The sequence below is a fragment of the Lissotriton helveticus genome, chromosome 7 (genome assembly GCF_964261635.1).
Source record: "Lissotriton helveticus chromosome 7, aLisHel1.1, whole genome shotgun sequence".
Taxonomy (NCBI): Eukaryota; Metazoa; Chordata; class Amphibia; order Caudata; family Salamandridae; genus Lissotriton; species Lissotriton helveticus.
The window spans coordinates 1,635,037,638-1,635,065,004 of record NC_136068.1 but is presented as its reverse complement, the minus strand read 5'-3'; the positions used below and the strand labels follow the sequence as shown (position 1 = coordinate 1,635,065,004).

General features: G+C 44.6%; 1 protein-coding gene across 1 annotated transcript in view; it reads right to left on the bottom strand.

Moving 5' to 3' along the window:
* The window catches only part of LOC144770625 (myeloperoxidase-like), a 209,658-nt gene extending 187,558 nt beyond the window's left edge, over positions 1 to 22,100 (bottom strand). Inside the window, exons 1-2 of the mRNA XM_078655311.1 lie at positions 22,084 to 22,100; positions 16,082 to 16,158 (exon numbers count right to left, since the gene is read on the bottom strand). Coding sequence (XP_078511437.1) covers positions 16,082 to 16,157 — 76 coding nt within the window. The 5' untranslated portion in view covers position 16,158; positions 22,084 to 22,100. The remainder of the gene's footprint in view (positions 1 to 16,081; positions 16,159 to 22,083) is intronic.
* Positions 22,101 to 27,367: the final 5,267 nt, after the last annotated feature.

Sequence of the window (27,367 nt, the reverse complement as noted above, 5' to 3'; positions counted from 1 at the left end):
GGCCGATTCAGACCTAGGTGCTACTCCTCCCCACCACTCTACATGCAGATGGGTCTATTCAGCGTAGTACTGACTCACCCAGCCTCCTGGAGCCACCCCAAGCCCATGTCACTCTCAAACCAGACAGTCAATCCACAAACAGGCAGAAGCACACAGAAAGGCTGGACAAGAAAATAGCCACTTTCTGAATGTGCTATTTCCAAACTTAGAATATAACAACCATCTTCGCTAAAAGATGTGTTAATAAATTCTGAGTTCAGGGATACCGCATTCCATATGTCTATCTTGCCGTTATGGGAAGATATGCAGGTAAACATGTTACACTGCTTCCCCATTCTATCCCATATGCAAGATAGCCTTTCAATAGTGAAAAACTAAATTGGCAGTATTTCACTATCAGAACATGTTACCCACACCAGTACCTGTCCTCCTTTTCACATACACTGCACCCTGCCCAGAGGGGTACCTTGGGCCTACCACAGGGATGTTCAATGTGTAAGAAAAGGGAAGGGCCAGGACAACATGGCAGTTAACAACTGCCCACAGGCACTGCGATGGCAGGCCTGAGACACCATTTTAGGGCTACTCCTGTGGGTGGCACAATCAGTGCTGCAAGCCCACAAGTAGCATTTGAATCGCCAGCCCTTGCACACTCAGTGCACTTTAATAGGGACCTGCCGGTAAAACAAATATGCCAATCATGGATAACCAATCACAATAACAATTTACAGGGAAGGCAAATGGACTTTAGCACTGATCAGCAGTAGCAAAGTGCCCAGAGTCCTATAGCCAACAACCACAGGTCAGAAAAACAAAGGAGGAAGAAGCAAAAAGTTTGGAGATAACCCTGCAAAAAGGTCAGTTTCCAACACAACCCCCTTCCAGCCTAAAGCCAGGGTAGTCCAAATGATACCTTCATGGGATTCCCTGCTTTGGGCGATAGAACACAGAAAATGGCCTAAACAGCAGGGTCCTATTCCTGGTGGACCCTTCACCTCAACTGGGGACCCCATCTGTGCAGTGCTTAGACTTACATTGCTCACAGATGGGTCCACACTGGTAGACAGTACCCAGATGGTTAACACAGAGGTGTGGCCCAGTCCACCCCAGGGTGTGACTCCTGCCCCCCTCCCTGGGGCAACTCTGTCCACCAGGACAACCAGCCACAGCGGCCACTGACAGCTGTCAGTGATGAGAGCCAGGCCTCGTGCCTGTCAGGCCTCCCTAACCTCTGTGACATCAGAAAGTGGGGGGTAGTGGCCCCAGGTACCTGGCACCTTTTCTCCACTCTCCCTCCTGCCAAGTTAGGTATGGCATCCTGACACTCGCCTGCCAGCCCAGTGTCTGTACCCTCAGGCTGACCAGAGGTCACGGGCAAGGCTATCCTGCCCCTACCTCTCCTTCTGGGGTCCTGCCCTCTCCTCCCAGGAGAGTCACCCTCAAAACACAAATTGCCCACCTGTTCAGACCTCCCTCCTGCAACTGGTTTCCCAGTCTAGGATCTAAACCCTCAGGTTGCACCAGGGTCAGAGGTGAGGACTCCCTCCCTCAGCTCCCCCTTCCAGAGTGCTGTACCCTCCCAACTGGAGTGGTACCCCTGGAAGCCAAACCGGTCAGGACACTGCTTACAGGCATCCTTCCCTCCAGGTCAGGCAGATCCTGAACCTGGCATCCCAACCCAGGGACTAAACCCTGCGGTTGAACACTTGCCTGGCACACCGGGACTTCTGGGGACTCACACAGTATCCCCCGATGGCAACACATGTCTTATGTGTTGTGTGACAATATGCCTGGCGCAGATCTCCCGACACCTGCCCATCTGACAGTGCGCGAAGATCACCCAGGCCAGAAGTGGTGCCTATGACAACAATGAGAATAGCACTGATGATAACAATGGGACTAGTGCTGATGCCAACAATGAGACTAGCACTTATGATACCAATGGGACTAGTGCCCATGACAACAATGAGAATAGCGCTGATGATAACAATGGGACTAGTGCTCCTAACAACAATGAGACTAGCACCGATGATAACAATGGGACTAGTGCTCCTTACAACAATGAGACTAGCACTGATGAAAACAATGGGACTAGTGCCCATGATAACAATGAGAATAGCACCGATGATAACCATGGGACTAGTGCCGATCCCAACAACGAGAATAGCACTGATGATAACAATGGGACTAGTGCCGATGCCAACAATGAGAATAGCACTGATGATACCAATGAGACTAGTGCCCATGCCAACAATGAGAATAGCCCTGATGATACCAATTGGACTAGTGCCCATGACAACAAAGAGAATAGCACTGATGATAACAATGGGACTAGTGCCCATGACAACAATGAGAATAGCACTGATGATAACAATGGGACTGGTGCCCATGACAACAATAAGAATAGCACTGATGATAACAATGGGACTAGTGCCCATGACGACAATGAGAATAGCACTGTTAACCATGGAACTAGTGCCCATGACAACAATGAGAATAGCGCTGATGATACCAATGGGACTAGTGTTGATGTCAACAATGAGAATAGCACTGATGATAGCAATGGGACTAGTGCCGATGCCAACAATGAGAATAGCGCTGATGATACCAATGGGACTAGTGCCGAAGCCAACAATGAGAATAGCACAAATAGCCATGGGACTAGAGCCGATGCCAACAATGAGAATAGCACTGATGATAACAATGGGACTAGTGCCCAGGACAACAATGAGAATAGAGCTCATGATACCAACGGGACTAGTGCCCAAGACAACAATGAGAATAGCACTGATGATAACAATGGGACAAGTGCCGATGACAACAATGAGAATAGCACTGATAATAACAATGGGACTAGGGCTGATGCCAACAATGAGACTAGCACGTATGATACCAATGGGACTAGTGCCCATGACAGTAATGAGAATAGCGCTTATGATAACATTGGGACTAGTGCTCCTTACAACAATGATACTAGCACCGATGAAAACAATGGGACTGGTGCCCATGACAACAATGAGAATAGCACTGATGATAACAATGGTACTAGTGCCCATGACGACAATGAGAATAGCACTGATAACCATGGGACTAGTGCCCATAACAACAATGAGAATAGCGCTGATGATACCAATGGGACTAGTGTCGATGTCAACAATGAGAATAGCACTGATGATACCAATGGAACTAGTGCCGATGCCAACAATGAGAATACCGCTGATGATACCAATGGGACTAGTGCCGAAGCCAACAATGAGAATAGCACTGATAGCCATGGGACTAGTGCTGATGCCAACAATGAGAATAGCACTGATGATAACAATGGGACTAGTGCCCATGACAACAATGAGAATAGAGCTAATGATACCAATGGTACTAGTGCTCCCGACAACAATAAGAATAGCACTGATGATAACAATGGGACTAGTGCCGATGCCAACAATGAGAACAGCACTGATTTTAACAATGGGACTAGTGCCTATGCCAACAATGAGAATAGCACTGATGATAACAATTGGACTATTGCTCATGACAGCAATGAGAATAGCACTGAAAACCAAGGGACTAATGCCCATGACAACAATGAGAATATCCCTGATGATAACAACGGGACTAGTGCCCATGACAACAATGAGAATAGCACTGATGATAACAATGGGAATAGTGCCCATGACAACAATGAGAATAACGCTGATGACAACCATGGGACTAATGCTGATGCCAACAATGAGAATAGCTCTGATGATACCAATGGGACTAGTGTCTAACCCAACAATGATAATAGCACTGATAACCATGGGACTAGTGCCCAATGAGAATAGCACTGATGCCGATGCCAACAGTGAGAATAGCACTGATGATACCAATGGGACTAGTGCCGATGCCAACAATGAGAATAGCATTGATAACCATGGGACTAGTGCCGATGCCAACAATTCAAATAGTGCTGATGATACCAATGGGACTAGTGCCGATGCCAACAATTCGAATAGCACTAAAGATAACAATCGAACTGGTGCCGATGCCAACAATGAGAACAGCACTGATGATAACAATGAGACTAGTGCTGATGCCAACAATGAGAATTGCACTGATGATAACAATGGGACTAGTGCCGATACCAACAATGAGAATAGCACTGATGATACCAATGAGACTAGTGCCCATGCCAACAATGAGAAACCCTCAGAACCGCGGAACACCTGCACTTCCAGATCCACACGGACCCCAACACCACCCTCAGAGGAACCCTCATCTACAGACCGCGCGGACCCCGACCACAGTTCAGCGACTCCATCGCCGACTTCGTAAGCAAACACGCCCTCGCCTCCACGGACTACATCCTCCTCGGGGACCTGAACTTCCACCTCGAGAACAATGACGACACCAACTCCACCACCCTGATTGACAACCTAGCCAACCTCGGACTCAGACAACTCGTCACAACACCCACCCACTCCGCAAGCCCCCACGTCTCCTTCAACCGTACCACCGAACTCCACTGGACCGACCACCGCTGCATCCACTTCACCTTCAAGAAACCCACCACTCACCACCGCACCGAACAGATGCCTCACCGCTGCTGGAGCAAAGTCACCGAAGACCATCTTACCACCACCCTCGCCCAGAGGCCACCCGCCGACCATACCGACTCCGACACCGCTGCCCGCAACCTCAGACAGTGGATCAACGACCGCGCCAACACCCTTGCCCCGATCAAGAAACCCTCTAACAATCATACCAACAAGAAAGACAGCTGGTTCACTGAAGACCTCTGGGCCTCCAAGCAAACCTGCTGAAAGCTGGAAAATATCTGGCTCCGTGAACGAACACCGTACAGCTACACAGCCCACAAGCACGCCACCCGCAGACACCATCACCTCATCAGAACCGCCAAAAGGGCCTCCTTCAAAGACCGCCTAGACAATAACGCACACAACAGCACTCACCACCTTCTTCCATCGTCAGGGTGATCGTGGCGTTGAAACTGTCGTGGATGTCTGTGATCTTGCGGTGGAAGAAGGTGGCCAGTGAGTCGCACAGGTCTTGCGAGGGTGGGACGTCGTTGGTGTTGGAGCTGGGGTTGAAGAGTTCCTTCACGATGTTGAAGAGCTCTTTGCTGTTGCACTCGTTGTTGTCTAGGCGGTCTTTGAAGGATGCACTTTTGGTGGATCTGATGAGGTGATGGTATCTGCGGGTGGGATTCTTGTGGGCGGTGTGGCTGTCCAGTGTTCGATCATGGAGACTGAGACCTGCGCTGTGCAGGGTTCGAGTCAGCTACCCGACACCATGCGCTAGGCCCACCCAGCTGCCTCCAGGTAACCCCACTGCCCCTGTTGATTATAGCCTCTGGTGCTTTATTTTATGTACTGTGCTCTGCTGTGCTTTATTTTCATTATTGTGCTGTGTTGTGTTTTTTTACCCACTTGGTTGCTCTTTGCGCGCATATTTACCGCCGCTGCTGACCCTGCGGTCCGCCCCCGTTCCGGCCGCTCCCCCTTCCCTGCCTCTGCACCCGCCCGTCTCCCCTTTTTATGGCAACCGCTGTGCGGTCGCACTGCTGGGTGCCGAAGGTGTGCCTAAGGCAAGCCCATCTGCACCGTTCTGTGCCCATCCGTGCCTGGACCGCGCCCAGTACCAGAACCCCTGGCACCCGCGAACGCTACAACTCCTGTCTGTGCTACGACTCCAGCAGCCTCCACGTGCTCAATGCTGGACGATCACGCACCGCTGCCTGGCCACCCCAAAGCACACCCAAGGCCCCTTCTCCTGCTGGAACTGCAGCTTCACCAGCATCCGGCCCGCCAACCCAACGACCAGGATAGAACCCAACTACCTCAGATGCATTCTCCTCAACACCCGCTCTTATCGCAAACACGTCGTTGAACTCTGGGACTTTCTCTACTCAACCTTCCCAGACATCGCCTTCCTGACGTAGACCTGGCTGAACCCCTCCTCGGCCCCCAACATCACCATAGCCATCCCGGAAGGCTACAAGATTACCCGCAGGGACCGCACCAATGGAGTAGGAGGAAGAATTGCCATCGTCCACAGGAACACTCTCTGAGTCTCGACCAACATCGACGACACCCTCAGCACTGCCGAACACCTGCACTTCCAGATTCACACTGGCCCCAACACCACCCTCAGAGGAACCCTCGTCTACAGGCCCCCGGGACCCCGACCACAGTTCAGCTACTTCATCGCCGACGTCATCATCACACACACCCTCGCCTCCATGGACTACATCCTCCTCGGGGACCTGAACTTGAACCTCTAGAAAAACAATGACACTAACTCCACCTCCCTGATCGCCAACCTCGCCAACCTCGGACTCAGACAACTCGTCACAACATCCACCCACTCCGCCGGCCACACGCTTGACCCCATCTTCTCTGCAAGCCCCCACGTCTCCTTCTAGAACACCACCAAACTCCACTGGACCGACCATCACTGCATCCACTTCACGTTCCGGAAACCCACCACGCACCACCGCACCCAACTGATCCCTCGCAGCTGCTGGAGCAAAGTCACCGAAGACCAGCTAACCACCACCCTCGCCCGAAGCCCCCCGCCAACCCCACCGACCCCGACACCGCCACCCGCAACCTCAGACAGTGGATCGACGACTGCGCCAGCATCCTCGCCCCGGTCAAGAAACCCTCCAACAGCCACACCAGCAGGAAAGCCAGCTGGTTCACTGAAGATCTCAAGGCATCCAAGCAAACCAGCAGCAAGCTAGAGAAGAACTTGCACCGTGAACTAACACCGTACAGCTACGCAGCCCACAAGAACGCCACCCGCAGACACCATCACCTCATCAGAGCCGCCAAAAGGGCCTCCTTCAAAGACCGCTTACACAACAACGCACACAACAGCAAAGAGCTCTTCAACATTGTGAAGGAACTCTCCAACCCCAGCTCCAACACCAACGACATCCCACTTTCGCAAGACCTGGCGACGCACTAGCCACCTTCTTCCATCGCAAGATCGCAGACACCCACGACAGCTTCAACACCACAATCGCCCTGACAACCACTGAGACCTCCGCCCCGACGACCACCATCCGCACCAACCGCCTGCTCTCCTGGACCACCATAAACGACGACAACACCATTAAGATCATTAACACCATCCACTCGGGATCTCCGTCAGACCCAAGCCCACACCACATCTTCAACAAAGCCAGCACCTCCCGAAAGCAATCAACATCTCCTTCGAAACAGCAACCTTCCTGAAGAGCTGGAAGCACGCCGAGATCAACGCCTTACTCGAGAAACCCAAGGCGCACCCCAAGGTCCTCAAGAACTTCTGGCCCATCTCCCTGCTCCTGTTCCAGGCAAAGGTAATCGAGAAGACCGTCAACAAACAACTGACCGGCTACCTCGAGGAGAATAGCATCCTGGACCCGTCCCCGTACAGGTTCCGCAGCAAATACAGAACTGAAACTGCCTTCATCGCCGCCACTGATGACATCAGGACCCTGCTTGACAACGGGGAAACCGCAGCCCTCATACTCCTGGACCTTTCAGTCGTTTTCAAAGCGATCTGCCACCACACACTACACACATGCCTCCATGACGCCGGGATTCAAGAGAAGGCCCTCGAATGGACCACCTCCTTCCTCTCCGGCAGAACACAGAGCGTCCGCCTCCCCCCCTTCCACGCCAAAGCCACCGAGATCATCTGCGGCGTACCCCAGAGCTTATTCCTCAACCCAACATTGTTTAAGATCTACATGGCACCGCTCGCCCACGTCGCCCAACTGCACGACCTCAACATCATTTCCTACGCCGATGACACCCAGCTGATCCTCTCCCTCACCAAGGACCCCCACACAGCCAAAACCAATCTCCACGAAGGCCGTCGGCAAATGTTTGAGGAACAGCCGACTGAAGCTGAACTTGAACAAGATGGAGGTCCTCATCCTAGGATCCACCCCCTCGACTTGGACGACTCCTGGTGGCCGACCACACTAGGAACAGCTCCAACACCCATTGACCACGCATGCAACCTAGGGGTCATCCTCGACTCCACCCTCTCCATGACGAAGCAGGTCAACGCGTCTCTTCCTCCTGCTACAACACCCTCCGCATGCTCCGCAAGATCTACAAGTGGATCCCCACCGAAATGAGAAGAACAGTCACCCAGGACCTCGACAGCAGCAGGCTGAACTATGGAAACACCCTCCACGCAGGAGCCTCGGCCAAACTCCAGAAATGACTTTAACGCATCCAGAACACCTCTGCACGCCTGATCCTCGACATCCCTCGCCACAGCCACATCACACCCCACCTGAGAGACCTACACTGGCTCCCCATCATCAAGAGGATAACGCTCAAGCTCCTCACCCATGCACACAAGGCAAACCACAAAACTGGACCAGCATACCTCAACAGACGACTTAGCTTCTACACCCCCGCCCGCCAGCTCCGCTCCGCCGACCTCGCCCTTGCCACAGTCCCCCGCATCCGAAGAGCAACTTCTGGCGGCAGATTGTTCTCCCACCTCGCCACCAAGACCTGGAACATACTCCCCATCCCTGTACGGCAGACCCAAGACCTGCTGACTTTCAGAAGACTTCTCAAAAACTGGCTTTTCAAGCATTAGCAGCATTCCCCTCACTCCCCCTCCCAGCGCCTTGAGACCCTCGCAGGTAAGTAGTGCACATTACAAATGCTATGATTGATTGAATAATGGGCTTCCAATTTAGTGATAAAATAGCCTAGTATCCTTGTATATGCAGATGACATTTTACTAAAGGGAACAAATACACAATACTGAATCTGTAGCAAGGGAAATCATTCGATTTTGCGAGAGACTGCAAACTAATTGTGGTAGATCAGACCTATTTACATTAACCCCAAACTTTATAAAACCTACAGTATAGTTTCCAATACAATGGAGAAAAGTTTCATTGAGATCTTGATGTATTTGTGAGGGACATCTATGACTCCGTAAGGTCCAAGGCACAAGATCTTGTGGTCAAATGGATATAGTATCATATATTACTTCTTAAAATACTTTTTGCCAATATCCTGAGACCCTTGAGTAAAACGTTTTTCGAAACTGGGCACCTTTTTAGAAAGGTAGTGGGGCAGGGAATCAGGCAAGTCGTAGCTTGGAAGCCATGACATTAATAGATGATCTTGTTTTTCAGTCCTAGACAAAGCGTTTTACTTTCAGATCACCAAGGCACAATAAGGTAACATGAGTTGTCCTTGATGCTGAATGTGGATTAGAATCTGAGATAACAGATACAAGACCGCTGAATACAATTGTAGATAAACCAATACCTAAGCCTGTCCAACAAATAAAATTGTTAGTGTGCACAGTATGGGCATGACTCCGACTGGGAGCCAGCATAGGTGTTCAATCACTCTACTCTGCAGAACTACAATTACTAAGCAATCCCTGCATGAAGGTCACAAGTGAGCATGGTGACAACAGAAATGCTTTGGAAAGCTTTGAGTGGAAGACCTATGGCAGGGAGGAACATTTATAACCCTAGATAACTTGAAAAAAATAATTACCAACATTATTAGAAGTCTTTTTATAATTCAATCAAAGTGCATTCATAGAGCGCAAAAGCTACCTCATCAGAGGTGTCCCAGCAGTAATGCTGAGTGACAGCAAAGATCAGTGTGAAAATAGTATAACTGTGAGAAAAGCAGAGTCTTTAAGGTCTTCCTGAGCTCTAGTTCTGGCTTGATCAGACGCATGTGAGTGGGCATTGCATTCCAGAGTTTGGCTGCCCTGACCGAGAATGACCTTACCCCTTGACGCTCTTTGACATATCGTGGTAGACGGAGCAGACTCAAGTGCCTGGATCGCAATAAGCGTTCCTGCTGATCAAGGCTAAGCCTCTGCTTAAGGTAGCAGGAACTCAATCCTCTTGCTCACCATCTCAGATGAGGGAAAATATGATGTCCAAAGGGAACCCTGCAGATCAGCCTTGCTGCCGTATTCGGAACAATTTGAAGTCTGTGAACCAGATATGCCTGGAGCCCAATATACAGACAGGTTGCAGAGTCCAGCTTGGAGGTGATCAGGTCATGTATGATGATCTTACGTATTTCCACAGGCAGATATTGTAAGACTTTCCTCAATGAGTGTAACTTCCAGAAGCATTAGGACGAAACCTCGGATGTGCATCGTGAAAGAGAGATCAGTATCAAACCTGATACCCACATTTTTCGCAGACTTGATGGGCATTGGAGGGGGGGTGGTTCAATTCCTCCAGCCACCAGAGATAGGATGGTGGTGGTGAGCTCTGATTAAAGGACAATACCTCAGTCTTAGCCGCATTAAATTTCAAGCAGTTATCAAATATGCTTCATGCATTCTTTGAATTTATTGAATGCCGTCTGGGAATGCTCTTGACGGGGAAAAACAATTGCATGTTGTCTGTGTTGATTACTACTTTCATGCCCAGGATTAAATAATGGTGTCTAAAGAGGCCAGGTAAAGATTAAAAAGCAGGGGGCTCAAAGCCAAAGTTTTTGGTGAGGATGAGAAAGGTTGTAAAAAGACCTGTTGAAAACGGTTTGCCAGAAAAGACCGAAGTCATGCGAGTGCCACTCTCCTCATGCCCAGACGATATAAACGCTCCCGCAGGATCTGATGTGAGACCGCGCTGAAAACTGTCGACAGGTCCAAAAGTACTACCATGGCTGTGGCCCCGCTATCTACAGACTCTTGTACTGATTCGGAAATTTTCAACAATGGGGTTTCCGTGCTACATCCTGCTTGGAAACACGGTTGAGATTCATGGAGGAGGTTATTAGTTTCCTGCAAAATCTGTGAACTGTTTCTGAACTACCTTTTCGAGGATTTTCACCAGGGCTGGCAGGAGTGAAATTGGTCTGAAATTGCTAATCATTCTCGGATCCGCCTTAGGCTTTTTGAGCAGAGGGGGTAAGAATGCTTGTTTCCAGGCACTAGAAAAGATACCCAGTTGTAAGGAAGAGTTCCAGATATGGTTTAATGTGGGATTGAGTCATGAGTATATCATTCTAAAGAGGCGGTATGGACACGGGTCCATAGGTGAGCCAGATTTGCATTTCTGGAGTTCCGCCAGTGAGTCTTCCAGAGAGATGGGGAGAAATTCTGAGCACAAAGAACGGGAATCAGCAGTCAGTAGCCAATGACCCCCGTCTAATGGTTTGGTATATTGAAACTTCATTGAAAGGCGTAGCGAATACTCTGTTACTAAATACTAGGTTCACCTGCCTCATTTAGAGATGTGTGGATCTAAAGTATTCCGTCCATTGAGCCCCTGTTGGCTCCACCTACAGAAAAATTACTCAGATGGCTGATGGAGTTGGGGCCAATAAAGGGAGACAATTTCACTACTGGTCTTTTTAGGTCTTGTAGTGTGAGTCTATATTTCCTATATGTCACTGCCAGGAAAAACCTAGCAATGAGGAACAGAAAAAATTAATGACCCCCACAATCTGGGAGAAACCCCCCAGGGTGTAGATGTCATTAGTTTGTTGCTTTTCAGAAACAAACTCCCTCTTTGGTGTTTGTCTCTGTAAAACAAAAAGTATGGAAAAGTTTGTTCAATGGCCGTGAAAACTGATGAAGCCTGTTTATGAACATTTTTGAGCATTGAAAGAAACTGCTGCAATAATAGTTCCTTTCAATTTAAAGGGATGGCTGCTGGGCCATCTCTAAATTTGAAGAAGGGAAGTCCATCAGGATGGCAGTGGTAATGTCCTCTGCCACACTGACGGCTAGAGTATTTTCTGTCAAATTCTAAATCAGGCCCATAATCTCCAAGTTATATAGCATGATAGTGCACACTAGATTAGGTAAAACAAATTCTGGCAAACAACACTCAGAGTTAGACCTGGAAATGACACACAGACAAAAATGGAGATATCGCTGCTCCCAAATGAAAAATATGCAGATTTTTACACCGCAGCTAATTATATGAGTTTCATTATACATCTGCAAAATTAAAGACATACAGTTTACTAGAAGATTATAAGTGCGCAAGATTCCAAAAACCATTGCCAGCTCATGGCATAGGTACACTCTCAAATATATATTATTAGGTTTAAGTATTTAGACTGGCAATGATAATGAGGGAGATATGTGCCTCATTGACCCTATTGGTTCTACTGTCAGGACTGTTGAGTGAAGTTCCTGTCAATGTGAAGCATTTTACTGCCGTAGCCTTGTTGTTGTGGGAAACAAATGTGAGAGGCTATCTATTGGGGTAGAGAACCAGCTCCTACAATTGAAAAAGTGATCCAGGACTGATTTAAAGTTTGGTGGACAGTATATTCCATCACAGATGTGAAGGAGTACATTGTCCACCAAACTCTTTGACTGCCCAACTCATTCGTAACAGCTGTAACCTTTCTGTTGACAGAGTCCCCATTGGCAACTTGGGCAGAAGGCTTCCTGAACAAGGAGCCTTCAGAGAACCGGCATTACACTACCTACCCTCCTACGTAGAGATGGTGTGATGTCTCTTTTTTCTGTCAGTGACCTCCAAGAAAAATCTGGTTGTGAGGGACAAAAAAACATAATGACCCTACAACCTTGGAGCAAACTCCCAGGGTGTGGGGTCATTCGTTTTTTTGTTTCTCAAAAACAAACTACCTCTTTTCATTTTGAAAACCCAAAAATGTTAGGGTTTGGTGGACAGCCATTAAAACCAACAGCGGAGGCTCACCTATCGTTTTGTACCTTTAATGGAACCACTGTGACAGTGCTTGCCTTACTTACAGAGATGTCCACTGGCCCGGACCTCACCTCTAAATTTGGCACACAGTACACTGTCTGGTCTGTAGAGGCTTGGGAGCTGGAAGTATGAATGTAGTGGATGCTGAAGCACCCCCAGAAATAACCATGCTGAGTTCAGAAGATGAATGTACAATAAAAGGGCTTGAACGTTCGTTTTTATCTTGTTACATTTTCTGAGTGTTCAAAGCCAAAGGTCAACTGTCAGGCTCTGTCTTCTGAGAAACTGCTGCTTATTAGTTTAACTTGGAGATTGGTGTATACCTTTTCATTTTTTGATTACAAAGTCAGAATATTTTTCTTAAGTGAACTATATGGCAGTCGTTCTGGAGTTCAAGGAGTGTGAAAGGAAAGGTTATAGGATGTCATGTTGCCCAACAAAATACAATTTTAATACATTTACTTAAATTATTAAAACATTTCGAAATATAACAGCAGTTATGAAAGCATAAATTATGCACTTTCTTCTTAATTCTGAAGTGTAATTGTAGCAAAGATTTTTAACAGTATGAAAACAAATCAAGACAGAAGTTGCTGAAAACTGATTTCCACACATTGTTGTTTGTAAGTTGTACAGTTGTATCAGCAATCTATGGGGCAGATTATGATGGAGGATTTGCCGCATCCTCCGGATGCCACCGCCGGCCCGGAGGATGCGGAAAATCCTCTGCGTAGCCTCACAAGACCCACCGCCATATTAGGATGGCGGTGGGTCTAGAAATCTGTCCGCAGCTTTTCCGCCGCGGTCGGCTTTTGACCGTGACGGAAAAGCTTTAACATGGCTGGCGGTGTCTATCAAACACCGCCAGCCATATTAGCATGGTGTAAGATGTATGCTTTTCTGCGGCGGCTTTTCCGCCGTGGAAAAGCATACGGGCCTTCACTTTGGGGGCCCGTTGCGGGCCCCCTGGGTGAAGGGGGGAGGGTGGGGGATTCACATGGGGGGTTCCTATGGTACCCCCCTGCATTTGCGTGAACAAAGCAGCAGGCACCGCGCGGTGCCTGCCGCTTTGTGCATGCAAATGCACAACTTACATTTTTAACATTGCCGCAATGTTAAAAATACAGGATGTGACCGCCAGGGTGGCGGTCACATCCTAATTTGCACGGAGGAACCGCCGCTGCCCCTGCGGACGGTTCCTCCTACTCTATGGTGGCGGACGGACTCAGGTCCGTCCGCCATCATAATCGGCCCCTTTGTCTGTGAAAATGTAATGACCTTTTCAATTAAAACTGTGCAGTCTGTAAAACAAAGTGCACTGCCACGCCATTCCATATTAATATATTTGCAACACTATGCATTGCCAGCTACATATCACACCATATCACACCATTACCACCTGCTGAATTGGCGTGGCTCATTTGCTACACTTGTTTTTTGTGTAGTGCTTGAATTGTTCACAACCCCTATGAGTTCAGTGATATAACACTGATGGCAGCACCCTCACTCTGAAAATTGTTCGAGCACAACTGGGTAGAGGTAATGTCCTCCACCACTCAAACGGACTGTACTCCATTTGATAATCCCTAATTCGTCCCCTTTGTTCTCTGTAGTGATGCGATGGAAACATACAAAACACGGATGCCCTGTACATCACCACCAAAAGATGTGAGTTTACCCAAAACAGTATTGGTGTCATTTGAGATGTTCTGAAGTGATGCAATAACTGCTTGCAGAATGGGAAATTATACTCACTGTGAATTTGGAACATGAATCCGCAATCTGTGATGTTGTGGATGTATATGTAATTAATCGGAACTAGTATTTGTCTAGCATACTTATACTTGTCTTTATACATGTGCTATATTGAATGTATTCCTTTACAATAGTCTTGAGAAATTGAGCATTGGTATAAAATGTTCGTTTCTCTTCTTTTTCATTTTGGTGGTTTTTTTGTATCAATATTGAAATAATGTTTATTTGTTAGCCTAATGTACATCACTCAAAGTACAATGAAAGTTTGTTCTCATTACATTTCATCATTAAGAAACATAGTGTATAATATTTTAAGTACACCTTAAAGTAATTCAGTATGTCTCATTGTATGTCCTTTAGATGGGAACAGAAGAAGACAAATGTTTTACAGTTGTGCTTCTTAGCACACCTTTTACATAGATTCACCATTATTCCTCTCAAGATTCCTGAGAGTCGAAATTACTCAACTTGGGGAAACAGCCTTTACAACAAGGTTTTTACCATGTTGTGACTTTACCACACATTTTTTAGGACACAACTTATTACAGCAGTGTGTATGTTTTTACAGCACATGCCTTTACTATGCATTTAAGGTATGTTTGGGGTGTGTGGTAGGGTCTACCCCCACAAATACATTGTTTGGTAATGGCATATGTTGTAAATGCATAAGCATCATAAAAAAAATGTGGGGTAACAAATGCATGGTTAACCCATGCTAAGTTTTTCCCTGCGTTGTTTCTTTGTACAACCCTACACTTGCGACACCATACAAATATACACATATAACCACTTGATAAAAAAATATGGCGTATTTAATAAATAGTAGACTCTGCTGAATGATGGGTTTCCTTTGACCACAATGGTTGCCATGCAATCAATATTTAATTGAGATTTTGCCTACTATAGAATTGATTGTAATATTAAAATAGATTTTTCATCAATAAAAAGGATTCTATTACAAAGCGATTACACGCTGGATTCCTTTCATGTATCAAAGAGTAGTAGATTAGGAAGTGTAACTTGGACACAGTTGTGCACTGAGAATCATGCTTCCTGATTGTAGGTGTGCCTTTGGAATTTACGGTTTACCTACGGCTGAGACGTGTATTTCAGTAGTACATAAAACAGATCACCTAGGTTAACATTACGCAAGCATGATTGCCTTTTATAGGGTTTCTTCTAATAGGATTTATAGCACGCAACTTTGCATTCTGTTTTTTGCAGTTCTCTTTTTACCATGACAAACCCACATATACAAGTATCATTTTGCAAATTAATTTTAATGAGAAACTCTTGATGGGCCACACACCTCGCCCATGGCATAGATGTCTTGAGTGGTCTGGATTTCTCAGGTCTCAGGCAACTCATTCAGGGGGGGTGGTCCGTGGCTATTTAACAAACCCGGACATTTGACCTCCAAATTTGCCTTCCACTGAAACCAATTGGTCTCATTCCACATTGTTCTGTTTCTTGTAGTTCAGTGGTAGGGGACATGCTTGACATAGACAAATTATGGGAAAAGCAAACTTTAGGATGGAGAGCTGAAAATGTGTTGTCTGTAACAGAGAGCACAATATAACATTCTTCCAAAAAAATTACACATAGTTTGAGGTGGGCTCCAAGCCTTACCTGGACATCGTGACTCTGACTTCTCAAACTGACCAATGACCAATAGAACCCAGACCAAAGCTGAAAGATGCCCCATCCTTTGAAATAAAAGCACAAACATAAGTTGATGGTGCTTGCACAGCTGGATTACTGCAACTCAGAAGTGTTTTTACATGCACACTGAACAAATCATTCTTCGTAACATTGATACAATGAGGAATTATGAAAAATATAAAGTCTTGTGGTGTAATTACCATGAATGTTATGTACAACACAATAGAAGTTTAATGTCAGAGGTGTGGGAAATTGAAGGACTAGGTTTCAGCACATTTCAGAAAATCCTGTAAAAAGTACACCTGCAACAACATTTCCAAATGTTTTTCAAAGAATTGTTTGAGAAGACCTCCTCAAGATATGTTTCGAAGGAAAATCAACTAGCAAATCAACTTTTTGTAGACTTTCCATATGAAAATGAATGACACATCTAAATGATTTTAGTTACTGTGGCTTTGCTTAAAAATAAAAATGATTTTTTGCATGGGAACTTTTCGATAAATAATACAATTTTGGCCCAGTTGAAAAAAAAGTAGTTTTTCCTCATTTAGAGTTTGGACAGAACTGAAAATCCTCAAATTTCTGTAGCAAACTTTTAATATGGGAAAGAATCCACTGACTAAAATTACTCCACAATGATATTCCTATATTGGAGTAAAGTTAGCCAGTCGAATGTAATCTGCATTTAGAGTTTCTAGCAGACACTGGAAATTTTTCAGTTCCTTCCAAAATCTAACTAAGATCCAAAATTTTGCAGTTTCATGAAGACCATATAATACATTTGGCTAAAATCTTCTTGCAGAATTTATGGAAAGTTTGGGAAATATAGGCGTTCTAAATAATGGAGAAGCTTCAAAGTTTTCAGTAGAAGATGAGAGAAAATGACTAACTCTACACAGTGTTCCAGCATAAGGGGTTATTTAGAGTTTGGCGTATGCAGGACATTGACCATAAATAACCCCCATTGATTGTAGGTGAAGTTCTATCTTTATTTGCAAGAAAGTTATCTCCTAAAAGTGAGCTTTTCTTCAGTAACCAACCTTTTAGAGGATATCTTTTGTGACTATTTGCTTTTATGCTTAACATGTTGTGCTTTGTGAGGTCCACAGAGATTGCAGAAACACAAAAATACATTTTCAATGTTTGATGTTTAGCACATTGCAACAGGTATTATTTTCAACTATTGCACTTTGGCATAGTAATAACCTAATGCAGAACCTTCCCAGCTAATCTGACTTAAAAACTGGTAGCAGTGAGACATAATCACAATGTGTCAGATGGCAATATAGGAGAAATTGTATTGGTACCCATTTTGCGTGAAGCTAGCACTGGGTAATTTAAAAAATACTTTTTAAGCTTTGCTTGTTTTAATGTTCTAATTTATTAAGTGAGTTAGCCATTTTAGAATCAGCCTGACTCTACTTTTGGATTGTGCTGATTCACATTTCCTGGTTGCCTATGCTGGACACTATCTTGGGGTACAGTTGAGTTGTTTTTACCACATTTCAAACCAGTCCTGCTATTTACATCGGCCACAGGCACATCTGCACTGATGACCTGCTCGACATGCTTCAAAGGAAAGCTCATCTGGGCCCATCGAGGTCAAGACTGCAACCTGCAACCACAATCACCGCCTCACAGTGGAGCAAACCTATAGTAAGCAAGAAACTAAACTATCCTTCTAAACAATTATATGGACCCGACAAATGTAGTAACATTTTAGATAAAAGGTATCAGTCAGCATCTGTTCCAATATATCTGGACTAATTGTACAACATGTATTGTATAATGGAGACCTGGCAAAAAAAGTATTGTACAGTAACTCTGAGTGTTCTAGTTCCTCCTGGATATCATATAATCTGTGCCTGCAGAGAATAAAAACTAGGAGGGGAGATCATCAGTGATTGTGAAACAAGCTCTAAAATCTGAGAAAGTAATAGCGAATATCACCAACAGTTAGAGTTACTACTGGTAGGACTGACCGACCCTATGGAGCTGAACGACAGATCACAGTTTTTCATAGACCTCTTTGAGTTGCCCCGAGTTGCACTGAATTGGCTAAATAGACACCTAAATTCATCACCATCAACAAATGTGTGCAGTGTAATAGAAGAGTATTTGGATGAACATTTCGATATCTCCACGGATGCATACTAGTTAAAATTTAAACACATTTTGATGTTAAATTTTAATTTAACTTTGATGGGTCCAGAACATAATTTGGGCCATGTGCTTGATATGGTATGTCATGCTTTTGCAGTCACTTGGTTGGACCATGTTCTCATTTTGTTTACTTAATTTTCAAGATGCCAAACATAGGGTTGGACGCTTGATCTTTTTAGTTAGAAACTGGGACAACCTTGATGCATTTAAAGTAGCCAAATATATGCGAGAGCTAAAAATAGATGATAACGCTGTGGATAATCCTAACAAACTACTAATAAATACAATGGAAAATCAGAAGGTTGATAGACTGCTGATACACTGGCTCCTTGTAGAAAAAAACTAAAATGCCTGTTGTAAAGGATTTTTAAATGTTTCAATAAGGAATTACTCAAATTGAGGAGTGAGTTAAACTAACTAGAAAGGTTATGGATGAGAGATTATAATACAGAGGGTAGAAAAAATGTTTTTCCTAAACAGTGCCTACAAAAAAACCTATGAAAACTGGAATGAATCAATCACTCAATTCATTAATTAATTAATTTCCTTATTTAATTACTTGTTTATGTAGATTTATAGAGTGCACAGTCACTCCTAAAGGAGTTTCACAGCATTTGTGTTGCCTAGGGGCCACAGGAATAGTTAGAGTCATATCCAGGTTTTGATAGATTTTTCAAAATAAAGGAGATAAGAAATGGAACAGAAGTCAGAAGGAATGAAATTCTAGAGTTTGTGGACAAGCACACTGATAGCGCCACAATGGGTGAGCTTAAATGTGAGAATCTTAAATAGGTGTTGGGAGCTTGAAAGAAAGGTACGGGATAGCGATGTTTTCTGAAGTTATGGGATAGAAATGTAGGTGCCCTGCCAGCCTGGAATGTGTGCATGATGTATGCCACTTTGAATAGAATCCTTTTAGAAGCCAAAGTAAAGATTTCTAATGACAGGACATGGAATCAAATTGTCTTAGGTGTAAACTACTTCTGATCAGAGTTTTGGATTTTTTTAAGTCTGACAATGGTAATTCAATGTATGCCAAGGTCAACTTGGCATACATTCTGTCTGGAGTTAACAAAGGCATTGATAGCCAAAATAAACTGAGGGAAGGAAATGAATGGTAAGCTCCTGTTGAGTAGCCAGAAGACAGGACTTGGTGACAATAGAAATTTGACATTAAGATCAAGTGTATTATCTAGAAATATGCCCAGATTCATGGTCTTACAAACAGGGGAGTGGCATTGTCCCAGTGTTGAGGCTATAAGAGTTGTTCCAACAGTTAAGTCTATGAAAGAGAGGAAGAATTTCAGATTTAGTTGAATTGGTCTTAAGAAAGTGTCAACCAATCCAGCACACAACAGAGTCACGATGCCGTGAACACAGGTGGGCTGGTTGAAAGGGTCAATAGTCAGATATGTGTCATCAGCATAGAGCTATCACGTAGAAGGAACGTATTATGCAGACAGAATTTAAATGCACCAAACTCCATCAAAGCCATGTTTCAAAGTGATAAAAGAATGGAAGGAACCACCAGGCTGCTCAACAATTGGGTGTTTGTCAAACAGATGCTATGATGGTAGTGGATTCTACTAAAAAATGATAGTAATCAATGGGCAGTTTTCAACTACTGTTTTTTATGATGATTGTACACGTGTGGAAGTTGGGTATACCTCGAACGAATGAGTCTTAATCAGTATGCTGTTTTGAGAGAAGAAATGTGTCTGTCAGTAATTAAAAGAAGTACGGCATCTGGCTCTGGGACCAGTGATCTGCGAGCCAGGATAAATAAAAATGATTGATTAAAATCATGTTCAGCAATCAAAGCCATTATTAATGCTTCAATACGAGGTGATGGTGTACAAAACTAGCTAAAAAAGGCTTGATTACATCCATTATTGATTAAAGATCCCACATTACATCCACACTGCACTATAAACTGTAGATCGGTGTCCCAGCTACCTTACATTGCTGCAGCGTCTGATCACTTGCCTAGGTGGAATCTTAAGGGCTGCTTCATCACACTCATGCTGGATTTTGAGCAGGATGCAGCAGGGGCTATTAAGGCATAACTGGATGATCTGCAACAATCGAAATATCCATATGGCACTGATTCTGCTGGATCGCTGAGCGGCGTTTAATACCGTTGACCATCAGTTGCTTTTATAATATCTGGATGGCTTTGCTATTAAGAGTACTGTGTTCGACTGCTTTAAAAGCTTATTTGCTGATAAGACTGTCCAGGTTGAACTTGACTGTCATCTGTCAATACATTTTCTTGTGGTATTCACCAGGTGCTGGTGCTTTCACCTTTGTTATTCAATGTTTATATGACACCACAAGTCCAGATGATTCAAGGTTTTGGCAAGCAGATCTTATTTGTGGCTACTTGGGATCCCAGCACTAATGCCTCTATTCTGCAGGACTCCCTGGAAAATGTACAATAATGGATGGATGCAACCATGGACTCAAGACGTACATTAGGAGATCAAATAAATATGTCTGTAAAGACCTGTTTTTTACCACTGAGTGCACTGAAGAGAATTATATATATTTTCAATGACCAACAAAGAAAGCAGATCGCGAATGTCTTTGTGTCAGCCAGTCTGGACTATTGTACCACGACCTATTTAGGTTTACCATTGAAATATCTGAACTAATTGCAATTAGATAGAATGTGGCTTCCAGACTGATTTTAAAGATCATCAAATTGGTGTCTATCTATCCCTGGTACCAGTGAAGTTGCAATGGCTGCCAGCAATGCAAAAAAAAAATATTAAATCCTGCTACCTGGTCCATTAGGCACTTCATGGCGGAAGACAGAGCACTTTGAAGGGATTTTCTTTTAACGTACCTAGGCGTAGCTTTAGATCTGAGGCAGTGAAGATAATCAATGTACAGAATTTTCTAAGAGCCTCTATGAGTGGCTCTCTGGGTGGCACCTCAATGGGTGGTGGAGCTTTTCCGGTAGAGGCAGCAAGGTTGTGGGTTGGTCTTCCCTACAACTTAGCAAACAACAGTCACTTCTAAAATTCATGAAGCCGTTATGGTCCTGGCTCTTCTCTGCTAGCTAGTTGAGGGAAGATGAACCAGGTCTGTATATGATTAGTTATCCTGATATCCCTAAAACTATAGAATCAATCTACATATTGTAGCGCTAAGCTAGTGTTTGTTTGTGTTTAGTAAATACAAATGAATACATAATGCTAAATGATGCATTTCATCAGTTTTCTTGAGGAGCTCAGAAGAACATTTATTGATTAGCTAAATATACAATGGAACGTCTATAGCTTGGCATCCATGGGCATAGAAATCTGTCTTGCATGTCTGTAGTCAATCCACAGTTGTTAATTATATTTGATGTTTTACTTTTCATAAAACATTCAAAAAGCCTGAATTCATCAGCACCCACTAAACAACACGATAATGAACCATCACCAAAAGTAAAGGAAGTCAAAAACAAAAGCATACATGTAATAAACTGTAAAAAGGAAATGCTACTAAAAAACAAACATATCTCAAAGCCTCAAAAGAAAAAAGAAAAATACATAAAACACAGATCGGCAGGTAGCACTGAAACCATTAGAAAGTCTTTAGAAAGCTGTATCAGGACAGGTCCCAGGTAGTTAGAGCATTAGCTTAAAACACTTGGAGACATCTTGGGATAGCAAAGTCAATAAGACAATGTTGTCAAGAGGCGAGTGCAATAGCCAGGCAAGGTACCATATACATTTTTAATTATTATTTTTAAAAAGGTTCAGGTTTCTCATCAGTTAGTTATGAACAGCAACTTCTGTAAGAGTTTGCTTTACCTGAGTTGCGCCTCTCTCTCCTTACTCAAGCTATTGACCCCAGTACATTTATACCTTTTAGTTTGGGCAAAAGAATACACCCACTCTTCCTTCAGCCATTAGCTAGCAGGAGACACGCCCCTGGCCCTCTTGATGGAGCGGCCCTGCTTCCCACCACCCAACGCCATGATGAGGATGTATATGGAGATGCGTGCTTGCCAGCTGGCTTGTAAAAAATACGATGGCAATCTCAACTGGCTATGTTTATATTTCAGTGAATCAGACATTCCAATCAACTGAGCCCTATATTTTACAACATGGACTGTCAAATAGTGTCAGCTCCCAGGAGTGGGTGTGGAGCCTACCATTTTGTCACTGTCAGGTTCAGTCAGGGGCATGGATGAAGTCCCTCTTCTTGCAGGATTAAACTACCTTCCAATTTGCAAAACCATAGTGGCTAATGTGACTGGAGGTTGTAGCCTTCTAGGGGTCTCGAAAATTGATCAACTGGACAAACAGTAGGCTTGTTATCTGAGTAGTGTGTGAGTAACTTATTGTTTATGGACGATTACGACCTCTCAAGTTAATCGAAGTAAATTGAAATGAAGTGAAAATGTGCGTTGTTCTTTCAGAAAAGGGGGCCTCCAGTGGAGAAGGATCTGGGATAGAACCAATGATGGAATGATCTTCAGCCATGTACTCTTGATTCTTGCAGGGGATCTTCTCCCAGCACATAGGAGTCATTGAACCTCCTGAGTATAAGAGGTCATGTGGGAATAATATATTTTTTTCGGCATAGGTAGATTAAGTGATTTGCCCAGAATCACAGATATTAAGCCAACGTCAAGACTCGAACCTGGTTCCACACTTTAAAAGTCAGTCGCTCTGGCCATTACACCACTTCCTTTCCATCACTTTTGTGGTGCATCCTTGACGCAAAATCCATTTTGGTATTTACTAAGACCCCCACAAAGCCATTTTGTGTGGTTTAGTTCATACAAAGTAACGCAACAGAGTGCTTAGCGCTGCTTTGCATTACATTGCCTCGGGTAGGCATTACATGGGTTGCACATAGGAGTTCCCATGCCCCACCCATGTATTTTGATGCAAACCCAGATTTACAATTTAATTTTGGGTTTGCATTCAAATGGTGTGCATTCCCGACAGAGGCGTAATGAGGAGAAAAGTCTTTCTTTCTCCTCGTTACTTCCTCATTCCTTGTGTGCTGCATTCTGAAATAGTAAGAAGATTATACCTCAAAGGATTTTTTGTGCAAGAAGGTAGTCCTCGCTGCACAAATCCATCCTGCCTGTAGTACAGGCATCCTTGTACTATGGTGCAGGAGTGCCTGCGTTGGTGCTAGTCAGCACACAGTGTGCCAGAGCAAGGAGAGAGATTAAATGTGCCGGATCTTGGTAAATATGGGGCATTTCGGCTGCCTCCCTCTCACTCAACGCAGTGCAGCAAGCTCCCTTGCTGCTCCAAATTTCGTGTATGTGAATAAACAGTGAATAATCATAGGCATAAACTACCCGTGCAGGAACATTTACCTTGAAGAGGTGTGGCGCCGCGGCCAGGGTGACTGATGCTGGAATCTGGGGCTCACGGTTCGATCCCTGGCTCCGGCGACAGGTTAGCCCAGCACCATGTGACTCTGGGCAATAGCTAGCTTAATCTTCCCGACGGCCCCCAGTGCCTAGAGACCCTTACAGGTGATTGTTCGCGCTTTACAAATGTGGATTATTATTATTATTATTAATATTAAATAAATCAATGGATACAATTGGTTAAATCACAAACATTGTAAAGCTGACGATTACAAATTACAGTACATAGGTATCAATTGCTGACCCTAACACCGAAAAACTGAAACCCTCCCTGTCCCATGCCTAAAAGAAATAATCTTCCCTCATGTAATGTAACTGGTGCTCATGTGAAGTGCTTTCAAACATTCGGGTCCAGTTTGCGCTATTGAGAACTGCAAAAAAAGAAACCTTGAAGCAAAATCATAGTAAATCTGGGCCATCATTTTGTGAATGTGTCCTCTTTGTGAGCATCTTTCCAAGCAAGAACTGTAGTTGGATCTATGAAGAGGTTCTTGGGAATCCCTCAATTCCTCATGGGACGGTTCTGCAGAAGCAGGTTCCCATGTCCCTTCCTCTGCACCATAATCCTTAATCTCTATGAAGTATAGGAACAGACTTTTCAAACTCAGAAGTTATTAACCATAACAGGAAGAGGCGGCTATCGCATAAGGTATCTTTTGGATAAACTGTTCTTTTAACAATGAAACATGAGCAACAATCGAAATTTAAGCAGCACCTCCACGCCCGTGGAGGTTTCTCTTGGATTGATATTATTTACGCTCCTGAGCGGGGAACGAATTTCTGGAGCACGGCACACTTATTGAACGTCATTTAAGCACACGCAGGGCACGATCGCACTTCCTCAACAATTAAAATGTACCATTTTAGAAGTGAAGTATGATGAACAGAAGGTCATCTGACAATATTTTAAGATGTGAAAGCACCAGATGCAAAATATTGAGCAACCTTGGCAGGGAACCTAGATGATATGTGCACGTTGCCCAACCTAGAGTTTCAGGAAGTCACGAAGATGTCTTGCATCAAAGTGATTATATTTGTGTTTGACACACATTACACGTCATTGCAAGTTAGAATTTTTGAAGGAACTGCCAGAGTGAAAATAGGGATAGTGAACATATATATATTCCCTAATTCCTAAAGAATCTGTATGAACAGAAGAGGATTGACAGGATAATTCAAACTGAACTGAAAACGGTCAGGGTTGAATCCTGTGAGGATTAGGGCATATCATATGGTATGGCTTGCACAAACTATCAGTCAGGCTCATTTGAACAGCCTTGAGCTCAACCATGAATTTTTAGAGTTATTGATGAGTAAAATCAACCGAAGGGGCCAGAGATACAGATTTTTAAAGGTTTTATAACTTTTAAATTCAAATGCAAGTTTATGAAAGTTAGTTCGACTACTAGGTCCAGCTTGAGTGACCAAATCCAACAGGATGAAGGCTCGGAGGTACAATGGGGTAGAGTTGGATAGTTACCTGGCCACCAGGGCATTTTCTAGTCCAGTTCCAAACCTTACAGCACAACCGCCATAGACTATTATGGAGTGGTTCTGATGTTGGGGATACAGGGTTACGCACCGTTTGACAGGGGTGACTTGTCGGGGATTCCTTGGTCTACAGATCATGTGCGGGGACTTGTGGTACAGAAGTCGGGGGTTCTCGAAGTCCTCTTTGAGACACTGGAAGGCCAGCTGTGGCTCGGCTATCACTCTCCGTAAACCATGGGTGGGGTGAAATTCTTTAGTGGAAGTAGTGTCTCTATTGGGTGGGCAATCTGGACTCTGACAACACTTCTGGGTCCAGCAGACTCAGGTGCAACTTTTGCCTGTCAAGTATCGGTGCCCAGCAGCAGTGAGTGGCAAATCCCTTGAAGTGGCTACCAACTCAACGGTTTGGGAATCTTCAGCTTTAATATCCTTAGAGCCCCTGCTTTGATTTGGGACTGGGGAGTGACTTTTCCCTGAACCAGGAGCCACAGACAGTCCTAAGCTTGCTAGCCAAAAAGTGCAGCAGATGCAGTTTAGCAGATGGTGCAGCCTCTCTTTATGCAGTCCACCGGCAGCAGGGAAGTCCTTCTTGTCCTTCTTTGGTCCTTGTTCCTGTTCCGATTTTATCTGAGGTTCAGGCTACCAGAGTTGCCATATTTAACACAGGAAAGAGCCCTGAGGGAACAATGCATTCACTAGCTAATGGGCTGGCAGGTGCCCTCCCTCTTGGTTACGATTTTTCAGAAATATATGGCATCTGGCAATCCCAGAGTGCACTATTCTGGCCACACTGAATATGTTTGAACTCCTTGTCAACTGTGAGGGGCTTGGTAGCTCACACTTGAGGTGTGGCTACCTAGGAACTGCACACCCATGGCAAATGTCATGCAGGCACTGGTCTTCCCTGTCTGGGCCATTCTTCAGCCTGTCTATCTAACCAAAGGGCAGCACTTCAGGAGGAGTGCTATCAACATTTGCCTATCAAACGCAGCTTTACCTTTGTAGCTCGCCTTTTGGACTAACACCCTGAGTGGCTTCCCACAAGGGGGAGGTGAAACCTCTCCCGGAAGTGTGTTGCTATTGTTGTCAAGCCTCAGAGTGATTTACATGACTCCCCATGTGTGCGGGAGGCTCTCTTGTGGGCCTGTACCCTGGTGAGGCTACTGGACCAGCAGGGTCACAGAGTGGCAATATTTTAGAAGTTGCTTTACCTTAATAGTGACATTAAATTCAGCCTGGGCATCAGGTAGGGCTTAATGCCACAATTAATTTGATAACTTACAGTACAGTTAGCCAGGCTGGGATGGCAGCATGTAACCCTTTATTAGCCAATGGGGCTACTAACTTTTCCACAGCAAAATGACAATTTGAGAGGGTTCACTGCAAGGACATATATAAACATACATGTCCACCTTAAAAATGTAAAGATCCCTGGCTTAGGGCTTTGCCGGCCTTCCTTAAGGAAGACATGTACATGTTGTTAAAAGAACAGGTGGCTATGCCATTAACAGCAATGTCAAAGTCGAACTGACAGTATGACAACTGTGCTTCCAGTCAGCAGTGGCAGGCTGGGAGTCGTTTTGCCATTCACAAGGTGGGAGAATCAGCGTTGCAGTCCTGAGTGGATATTCTGCCTTACATGCTCTTGGTACCTTGTGTGCCATATATTAGGGATTTATACGGAAGTCAGTACTTGCCTATTAGAGAGAGCTGATTCAAGATACACTTTGTAATGAGTAAGAACACTGGCATTGAGGTCTGGTTAGCAGGCCTCAGTGAACTCTTAGAGTCGAACAACCAGCAGCTAGCAATCAAAATGGGGTCAATAAGTCGGGGGGACCTGGACAAAGACTGTTTCCTTCCTAATCATATTCATTTATTGCTTCACAGACCAACAAATGTGCCCTTCTAGGGGATTAATCACTGTATCATATTTTCATTGATAAATGATAACTAAATGACACAGAGTTGAATTTCTAATAATTCTGACAACAACTTTGATGAATGGGCGAGACTGTGAAGGGTAAAAATAAGTTGAACAAAGAACTGCAATCTTTGCAGTGGGCTTAAAATGAGTCATTATTGCCAATTGGTCTGCCACCCCAATGACTATACACCTTCACTTTTAGTTGATTCTACATGATTGCTAGTGTTGTCTGTGTATTGGAACCAGTGGTGTAAGTAGTGTTTCATGGGCCCTAGTGTAA